The sequence below is a fragment of the Engystomops pustulosus genome, chromosome 1 (genome assembly GCF_040894005.1).
Source record: "Engystomops pustulosus chromosome 1, aEngPut4.maternal, whole genome shotgun sequence".
Taxonomy (NCBI): Eukaryota; Metazoa; Chordata; class Amphibia; order Anura; family Leptodactylidae; genus Engystomops; species Engystomops pustulosus.
The window spans coordinates 88,517,284-88,528,069 of record NC_092411.1 but is presented as its reverse complement, the minus strand read 5'-3'; the positions used below and the strand labels follow the sequence as shown (position 1 = coordinate 88,528,069).

Genomic DNA, 10,786 nt, shown 5'->3' with positions numbered 1-10,786 from the left:
GTATGGGGTGATTATACCCTCATTAATCATGCGGGAGACGTCTCTTTCAACTCGACCATGACATGAAGAAAAATTAATATTGTCTTTTTTTTTTTTTAACTGCATCCAGAGATCTCCAGAATGCAGTGAATAATGCAAAAATGAAATATTATTGAGGACTTTCTACTATGGTCCACATTTCTAGAGACTTTTTTTTGAATTGACAAATAGAAAAAAATATTTAAGTGTCTTTAGACATCTCTTCAGATATAAATATATGTATAAGAGCTCACTCATGTAGTTGTGGGCATTGGAAGGGCTGGGTCAAGAATATTTTTAAGGAATTTCAGAGATCTTTATTCGACCAAAGCATTTTTGTTTTTCATTTGATAAAAGGAACATTTCCAGTTTGTCTGTCTAGTGTTCCAGCTCCAGATTTAAAGATCTCTGTTTATGGTGGTTGTAAAGCAGCCATTTTGTCTTCAATGTAGAATTTTTTTTTTTTTCCTTGTACTTTCGCGGTGCAACAGACTTCCATTTTGTTCCATAATAAACAGAAAAAAAGTGTTTAAGATATGTAATGATTTAATTTGGTACTTTCTTGTGGGATAAGATGAAATAAATGGTTTTCCAGAAATGAAACGTGACTTAAAATGTAAATTTTGGGAATTTTTACTAAATTGCCATGATTCTAGCATGAGATTGCTGAACAATAAAGCTAACAGAGTAGTAAAATAATCTTCATAGTACAAACGTGTATGAGCAGGGTCCTGCCTCCCATAGTTTGATGATGAAGAGGTAAAGATACTCGTCTCACAGTCTTTTATAAGATTACGTAAGCAATGAATAACATGAATGTGTACTTTGGCTAATGAGTTAGGTCAAACATGAACGCAGTGCCTATAAGGCTTCTGTGAATACCCCCATCACGATTGAACTGCCCCCCCTGTGCCAGTTTCGGAGGGGTGCCAATCATTTCTATGGCAGCCGCAGGGTCCAGACATGGACCCCAGAGCATAGCATTAGGCTTACTGTGTGATACATTGCCATAAATCAATAAGAATGTTTTTATTTGTATTTTTTTTACAATCTAATGAAAAGTTAGAAGTCTCATAATGCCCCATAAATGGCCAAACCCCAACATATAAAAAAGGTGAAAATCACGACACAGACTGCACACATAACCTATCGCCATGTCGTAACAATCCTACAATAAAGTTAAATAATTGCTACAGTAAACACAGTAAAAAAAATTTAAAAACACGCCAAAAATTTGGTTTTTGTGCATTCAACCAAACCAAAAAAGCAATATAAGTGATCAAAGTGTCACATTTTATGCCACAATGATTCCTAGAAAAACCCATGGAACCTAAATAACATGTATGTATATCTATGCCATACAGTGTATAAAACAAAAACAAAAAAATTAGGATAGATTTTTAATTTTTTTTTTGCATACCCACCAACTTAATAAAATTTAGCCATAGTCCTTGAGTGGTTTAGTCTTCAAATTGTGTAACTTAGGGGTTTCTCTTGTTCTGATTTGTTCTCAGCAAATGCCTGAAATTTGTTACAGCAAAATTTGCCCTCCAAAAGAGTGATGGCGCTCCTTCCCTTCTGCGCTCTGCTATGGGCACATAAAGTGGTTTACATCCACATGTGGGGTATTGCCAGACTCCAGAGCAACTGCACTACAAAATCTGAGCTGTTCTCTCATTTTATCCTGCACGAACATGTAAATTTTAGGACTTAATAAACATTTCACTGTCAAAATTTAAACATTCCGTATAGAACCTCCATTTTGTCTTATTTTATGCTCGATGCTTAAACGGTTAATAAGCTTAACAAGGGCTGCTTTGAATAGATTTGAGGGGTGCAATTCAAATATGTGGTACTTTGTGAGAAATTTCAAATAAATAGAACTTTTAAAACCCCTATAAATATGAATAGGCCTCTAAAATATAGAAAATTGCAGATTAATTTGTAAGCCTTCTGACTTCCTAATAAAATAACTTGAAAAAAATATGTCAACATAAAGCATATGGGTAATGTTAGTAACCTATTTGGGAGGTTAGAGTAACTGTATGAAGAGCATAACATTTAGAAATCAGAAAATAATTTTTCATAAATAAATGCAAAACATTTCAACCAAAATATACCACTAAAGTGAAGTACAACATATCACGAAAAAACATATAGTGACACATGGCAGATTTGAAAAATTGGGCCAGGTCCTTAACCCCTTAGTGACCAAGCTAATTTGCGTCTTGATGACCAAGGCCTATTTTTCAAAACCAGCAGGTCTCACTTTATCCGGTTATAACTTTAGAACGATTTAACTTACTCAAGTGTCTTTGAGTTTGTTTTTCCGTTACATTTTGTACTTCATAATAGTGGGACATTTTGGTTGATATAGTTTACATTTATTTATGAAAAAATGTGAATTTGGTAAACATTTTTGAAAAATTTGCTATTTTCAAACTTATTTGGGTAGTAAGACTAACTAACATTTACTATATCTCAGCTTTCTGTTGGCATAATTTTATAAGTGTCCTTTTGCTTTATTACGACGCTAGAAAGATCACAAATCCAACAGCATTCTCTCAAATTTTCAAGAAAATTTTGGAATCAATTATTTTATGGATCTTTTAATTTCTAAAGTGGTTTTGGAAGTTTTGTTAATAGAAACCCCCCCCCATATATCACCCCTCAAACTATTCCAAATAACAGGTAGGAAGTTTGTTAACCCTTTATGTATTTTACAGAAACTCAAACAAAATGAAGATTTGATTTGGAATTCACTAATATTTATCATTAATACAGTACATTCATTTAGCTGCAATTTACAAACATTAACTGAATACCAGTAGAAAATGCAGGAATATAGTGTGCTGTTTTTCCAAGTAAGAGGACACCCCACATGTGGATGTAACCCACTGTCAGGGCACATGGTGGGGCGTGGAAGGGCAGGAGCCATTGAGCTTTTGTAGGGCAGAATAGTCTTCAGGTGCCATGATGTGTTTGTAGAGCCCCTGAGGCCATGTTCACATAGGGCATTTTGTTTGCGTTTTTAAACCCAATCCAAAGGCTCAACCTGCGATAGAGGTCATATTAACCCCTTGCCACCTATGGGCCTTTTCCATTTTACTGTTTATCACTCCCTACTTTCAAAAATCATAACTTTTTCCATGTACAGAGCTGTAGGAGGGCTTGCATCCTGCATAACCAATTGTAGTTCCTAGTGACAGTATTTTTATCCCATCCCTTGTACTGGGAAGTGGAAATACAAAATGCAATAATATTAACAAGAACCCTCATTTGCACCATTTTCTTGGGGGCTCTGTTTTTACATCTTTCACTGTGCATTCCAAATGGCATCTGTAATTCTTGGGTTTGGTACGATCACAGGGATACCAAATCTATATAGGTTTTATTAGGTGTTCATACTTAGGAGTACAGAGTTGGCTAAGGTCTAATTTTTTATGGGACAAGCTCATTCATTGCTCAATCATTGCTATCATTTTGGGGATTGGGCGATCCTTTAGATCACTTTTTATTATGTTTTTTATGTGTTGTGCAACGGCAAAAAAGTGTTGATTCGAACATTTGAGCGCATTTTTTTCCATTACTGGGTTCACCACCAGGAATAACTCTTTTCGTAACTTTATAGATTAGACATTTTGGGACATGGTGATACCTAATATGTTGTGTTTTGTTTTTTACTTTACCCGTATGGGTGGTCACTAAGGGGTTAAAGGAAATCTACCATTTATTTTTATGCATTGTGAGCCAAACCTTGAGAATGTAGTAACTACACAGATGCAGAGGCATATCTTGTTTAATCCCCGACCTGAGTGATTTTGCTGAAAAAACAATTATAAAATTCAGGACCTTGGGAAAACTGGGTGTCTACATAAACACATTACACACAGGGCTTTCTGAACTGTCCAGACAGGACTAATCAACTTGAGCTGGATGACTCCTCGCCCCCTCATGAATACGTCGGACTGCTTTGCGAGTGGTCTGGCGTTTACATTGTACTCCGCCGCAGTGTTAGATAACGCTATCATTCTAACTCTGCGGCGTTTGTTTACTTTAGTAAGCAGCTCCTAGTGCCTGAATTTAAGGGGTTAGACCATTTCTGTACAGTAATATAAACATGTTGAATTCTAATTAGCTGAACCCATGGATGAAACTCTGCAATTGGTAAAGTCTCCACAACTGTACCAGCCGGTCTGCAGACAGCTCTTCACGATATATTTGGGATCTGGCAGGTGATGCTAAGTTGTCACTAGAGGATGGGCCTACAGATCAAGTGGATTGGGAATAATGGTAAATAATTTGAACTCCATTCCCTAATTCTGAACCAATAGAATGAAGTTATGGAAGATGGATTACCAGGCTCGATGAGAACATCTACTGGTATAAATTATGACAAAATAAAAATACTTGATTAAAAAAATGTTTATTTAAAGGTTTTCATAAGTAATGGAATCTTTATCCGCACATAAATTCTAAGAAAATGAAAACAAAGTACATAAATATATCTTCTACAAATAAAGTGCCCATATTCTACCCTGCGACTATTACCATCTGTACAGTGTAAACCTATTATCAGCTATTATACAGCTATAGCATTTCAACATTGTGTACAGTGTATTTCTTCAAATAACTGTGTTGGTGGTGTTGATACCCCATAAAACCTACATATTACCTAAAGAAAATTTGTAGAATTCTGAAATGTAAAAGTAGGAAGACTTAAATGAATAAAAAGTCAGCTGCAGTAGGCCAGTACAATGAGTAGTCTGAGATATCCTATAATCTCTATTAATCTGGGACATCTAAGTCACAGTTGGCTGTATTTTTCCTAGGCCTAGCTGCATCTTTTGACAAGTTTGAATTTACGAAGATTGAATGAGCCTTTTTCGCCTTAAACCTCTTCTTAAAGGAAACCTACAATCAGAAATCTACTTGGTAGATTCCTATGGTAGGTTATAATTAACCTACTAAACCCTAAACTATCATTAGCTAACCCTTTTAATGCTTTCTATACTAAGCTTAACTTTAGCTAAATGTAAAATTTCTGGAGAGGCTACTGGGGAGCGGAAGAAATGGCTACTCCATGCCCCAGTAGCCTCTGCGATCCCTCTCTACCTGTGCGTTCACAGTGCCCTTCTACTCCCACTGTTGAGTGCTCCATCAGAGCTATGGGCATGCACAGAAGCTTGCATCAGAGCCAATGGGCATGTGTATAACAGTGTTTCCAACAGCCCAGATGCTGAAGCTACGATGGAGCACTCAACAGTGTAAGCATTAGGGCTCATTCAGACAGCAGTTATGGGGCCCGTGATCTGGTTGCATGATTTTCAACTTCTATGGATCTCAGTGATGGTGTGATGACCACGATGTGTGTCACCGCTCTGCCACCGAGTCGGGAGGATGCACTGCAAAATATAGGACAGATCTGTGGTGTGGCTGCTGTTATTCCTATCGAGGGAGGAGGGTTGAAGAGCACTCACCTTTCCCCCCCTCATCCTCCCATCCCTGTGCTCACCCAGGATCTGTTCTGAACAAGCACCTGGGCGTCTAAAATGTACCCTTGGCAAGAGTGCGCCAAGGACACAAAGGTAGGTAAGGATCGCAGAGTCTACTGGGGTATAGAGTAGCCTTTGTCCCGCTCCCCAGAAAGGCTACTCCACGCCCCAGTAGCCTCTCCAGAAAATTTACATATTAGCCTGATAATGTTTACCTTAGTATAGAAAACGTTATAGGGTTAGCTAAAGAGGGCTTCAGGTGTAATAGGTTAATATGAAACTTAATGGGTAGATTTCTGATGGTTGGTTTCCTTTGAAAAAAAAAAAGTAAAGTGCCAGAACAGCAGGTAATGCTAAAGACTGAAGAACACAAGAATGATGTGCTTGTGTTGTAGGTTCCTGTAACCCATATTTCTAGGGGACATCACAATTTCAGCATACTGCCAGCACCAATGGGCTAAATGCACTCCGGGAAGGCCAGGTTCCATCCCACCCTAGTCATTGGTTCTCAATTATCAAGATGGTCGTGTTGGTGAAAATATCTTCTTGAATATGTTCTAGTACCATTCCTTTACTATTGATAATATTTGCTATCACATAGTATTTCCATGAATGCTCTATAAATGCATTGATATCTTGAAGCCCCCCATTCTCTTGATGATGGTCTGACAGACTTAATCTCTGTGCAGCAGCTTTGTAAAGGCAAGTCCTGTCCTTATTACTTGTACTGTAGAGCTATGAATGGAGAATGAAGCAGGGACACTCTATGGCCGTTACAAGGCACATGGAGATCATTGTAGATACAGAGTAACGACAAGCTCAGCTCCGTTACATCTTCTTTTACGGCATCTTCCATCTCCTTGTCTTTTAAGGCTTGTAAGATGAACATCACATCGAGAGCTACATCTACAATATGGCCGCTCCTCATCTGTGTGAAACTGGAGAAAATAAAAGAAATAAGTGTTATGGAGACAGAAAAATGTAATCCATGGCATGTGTGCTTTATTTGCATAATAGTCATTAGGTTTTAGACTTATTTACATTTTATTAATATCATTCATTGGGAAAATATTCAGTGTCAGCCTTAAGGCTAAGATCACACAATTAGTATTTTTCCAAAGTTTCTGTTGGGGATAAGTGTATAATGTGATGTGAGTGTATAGTAATGTGATGGCGCAACATATATACCTTGAGCGTCTGAGTCCATTGATGGTGAGGATGGGGATCACTGTCAGTTGTTCATCTGCTGATACATGCAAATGTAATTCAGCTCGCTGAGTGGAAAGACTAAGGACATCCGTGTCAATGTAAAAAGCTGCCTCTCTTCTCCCTACATCCAAACACAAGATATTGTTTGTCAGTCCACATAATATTTTTTCTTTAATGCATAACTAACACAGAATCTTTATGTAGCATGTGGCGTTAGGTACAAAAACGAAGCAAACTGATTGATAACACTGGGTTGGCCAGAGGTTAAAAATCACGACTGCTTTCTTCAAAAACCGCCCCTCACCTGACTATGGTTAGTGCCGGTATTGCAGCTCAGCTCTGTAGAGATGAATGGAGCTTAAATGCAATACCATATGCTACCTATGGTCAGGAGAAGAGCTGTTTTTGCAAGAAAGCAGCCATTTTTTTCAACCTCTGGACAGCCCCTTTATGTAGTTGAAGTCTATGGATAAGGAAAAAAATTATAAAACCATTAAATGAACCTAATGATAAAAAAAAATCATGTCCTTAGAGACCGAGCTCACAAACTACAACCAAAACCCACTTATATGTCGCAAAGTACCAACATTACAATTTAAGCAGTAACCTATTGATCCCAGCTGTATCACAGGTTTCAGTCGTATTGGCGTCCTGAGGACACCTATACAATAGAAAGAAGATGGAGAAATTTGGATTGTAACCTCTCTCCAGGGTCCCTTGAAGAGAAAGCCTCAGGGAACCCAGAGCAGGAGCTCCAACGATAATCCATCTCTGTCCACATCTTCTTGCTACTCTTGACAGCCAAGGATGTATACAAACAAGAGACTCAGGAGTAACGGGCATTGCCATAGGTGAATAGGACCGCTGGGAGAGCTTAGAATAAATAAAGGTTTATTGTTTTTATAGCTCACAGACAACCCACATTTATGCCTTCGTCTTATGGAGGCACATACCACCGCAGGTTTAAAGACTCAAGCTTACAGCCTTGAGTCTTTATGAAACAGCACTCTGATGAAAGGCTTGATAAAACCATCATAGAGAAGGCGAAACATTGCCTTCGATATAAGGTGGAATAAAGAAAATAAATTTTTCTTGGAGTGCTGCTGCATTCCGTTTTTTTTTTGTGAAGATTTTACCACAACGTGGTCAGCCCTATAATAGCCATATGGTAAGCATAGTGTTTGTGGCTGTGTTTTGGGCTTCTGAATGTGGCCAAAATTACATTCCAAATTTTTGTTAATCCCCTGCTCAAATAAAACAAAAATCATACACCCTAAAACAGAAAATGGACCAGGTGAATAACAACTAGGGTACACTAAATTCTACTTTTTATTGTGTATTGGGAAGGGATAAATGAGGAAACAGTAGGAGTAGTAGGAAACAGTACTTCATATGAAAGATACTTAAACTGAAACAATGAGTAAGCATATTGATCAAAACATTTAAATATAACAAAATCTCTCAAAGCATAATAAAAAAAGTTTTTCTAATAAAATCTACAAAAAAAACAAATATAAAATATAAGCACTTTTACTGGGTCATTCATAATGCATAATACATTGGATATTGCAATAATGAAGTATCATAATAGATTCATATTTCATCAATGTTACTTCTGACCTATATATAATATCCAGTTACAAATACAACCTCGGGCCTCTGGTCAAATGTAGTGGAGATCTAGCAAGCTTACAGTACCCAACAGGTTACCCTGATCCAACTAACTTTATTAGAAGAATAAAAGTTACAGTAAGTAGTACATGAAGAAGTATTAACAATGCTTACCTTCATCTAAGGTACCTTGAAGACCCTTTATTCTTCTGCAGCTGAATCCAAGCTTACAACACCTGTAGATCCTACTCATGTATTGGAAAAGGTTCTTCTGAGGAAACATCGGCTTTATGGGTCCAGTAAAGACTCTGAGCATATACACAGAGCTTGGCTCATCATAATCCATTAAACCTTGCCATTGTGTCCATGACTGGTTCATGTAGTTGCACTGTGACCGATGGTATTTTAGCATATCCTGTCCCTTGGTCCATCTGTCAGTACTGAGGATTTGAAGAATATTCTGCACCTGTTCTCTAATGTTAGTGTCCGTTCTTTGTTTCTTGATAAAGTTATTTGTTTCCACAGCTCTTCCAGTCTTGCTGAAAACTGGCGAAAGTCCATGAGTTTTCATTGAGGACATGGACAAAGTCCAGGAAACCTGGATAAAGACACACAGGAAAAGCCAAAATGTAGACATTGTTCTTACTTTGAAAATAGCTCCTTAAGGCTGTGCTACCTCAGCTTAAATACCCTGGCCCACATCCCCTCCCTCAAAAGCCTCTTTCTCAGGATGTGTCATGGAGCATTGAATGGAAAATGGCCTTTCATGGAGGATGATGGTGTCAAATCTCTGAACAATGTGTTTCTCATGCTGAGATAATGACTTGTTTGCAGAGCTTCCATTATGGAAATGAGAGTCCTAAGCTTTTTTTAATTTTTTTTGTAGTCAAAGTGGCCAACTTGGAAAAGACTGGGACACAAAGTCTGTGACAGCTTTAACATGTCTTGACACGAAAGAGATCTTAAGCGGTGGGGAACCAAATACAGTAGCATATCACGCTGTGTTTACTTGTGACCCACTTGTAGCTACAAGCCTCAGATAAGTTCTACATATATCACACACTGGCCTAAAGCCACTACTGTTTCCATGAACCACCTAGAGTTGGGTTTTCCATCAAACTATGCCTTGTGGGTCACTACTGTGACATCCTCATGGACAGTGGGAATTTTAGCTTGTAAGCATTTGCAAGCCAGAAGTAACTTTTAATGGCTTTGAAGTGCAAGGATGGGCTCTCATTATGCAGGCAGGTTCATTTAAATAAAGGGGGTGCAGGTGCACAACACACACTTATAGGGATGGTACCCACTTAGCAAGACAGTGAGTAGCCTTTTGATCTCTAAAGAGCCTGGTATTTACTACTTATTGGACATTTTTGCTTCCATCTGTACATCTGAAGACAACTTTTTTTTTCCCAACAGTTCTTTCTCCTGTTACAGTGATTATGTATAGGTAAGCTTATCCCCATTACATGCTTCCTAATTTTGTTGTCCCGGCTCCCTATTTTCAAAAAAAAAAAAAAAAAAAGTCTAAATGATTTTCATCATACGTAAATGATGTGTAAAGCGTCTCTATTGTGCACAGATTCACATGCCCACAGGTTTATTACTTTGTGTTATTTGGGAATTTGTGTTGTCTATTTATATCACCGTTCAGGAATCAACATTTAAGGTTTTTAACTAAAAGTCTGGCCAAGAACATCTGCAAGTGCCAGAGCTGATGACCTGCCATACACATGGTAATAGGTCTCTGTGGGGGACCAGGGTGAAGAGATGTGAGGATTCATTGAACACAGGATCTACAATAAAGGCTTTGAGGGCAGGACTGAACTTGTCACCTGATAGGAAGGCATTGATATACAGTACAGGCAAGATAAAGGGTACAAAATTATTGTCTCTGTGAAAGGCTTTGCTTTTAAATTGAGATTTCTACATAAAAATTAACTACACATCAAATGTATTAACCATTTTATAAATAAATTGGAGAAACTCTATGTTATTTCCATAGCCTCCTGTGGTAAACATGTATACTCCATGTTTGGAGCCACCAAGATGCTGTACATTAACCAGAAGATCATAAATCATGGTAATCCATGCTTCCAGTAGACTTCAATGAATTGAGTGGCATCTATTTTAATATAAGCACTTACCTGCCTGAAAAAAAAAACTATTTTAGTATTTTGCATAGTAATTAGACATTGCTAGAAGTCTTGTAGCACAACAGGCAGATTACAGATGGGTAGGGCCCCCTACAATAAAGCACTTGGCCTGTAACTAGTTGTTTACAATTTTCCTCTTTACTTTAACCCTGAGGGTATCCAAAAGTCTGTCTTGAGGGTGTGAAAGTGTAAATCTGTGGGGCACACTTACTAAGAGTGCTGCAAACTGCACTAAGTGTGTATAATGCTGGGTGCGCCAGTTATATGAAGAGCCGGTGCCAGAAATAATGAATCTAG

General features: G+C 37.9%; 1 protein-coding gene across 1 annotated transcript; it reads right to left on the bottom strand.

Annotated features, from left to right (window-relative positions):
- Positions 1-4,483: 4,483 nt before the first annotated feature.
- On the bottom strand, positions 4,484-8,962 carry LOC140077540 (uncharacterized). The gene is made up of 3 exons (XM_072124835.1): positions 8,508-8,962; positions 6,702-6,843; positions 4,484-6,451 (listed from the first exon to the last, which is right to left on the bottom strand). The coding sequence occupies exons 1-3, from the start codon at positions 8,911-8,913 to the stop codon at positions 6,232-6,234; spliced, it is 768 nt and encodes a 255-aa protein (XP_071980936.1). The 5' UTR covers positions 8,914-8,962; the 3' UTR covers positions 4,484-6,231.
- Between the last annotated feature and the right edge of the window lie 1,824 nt (positions 8,963-10,786).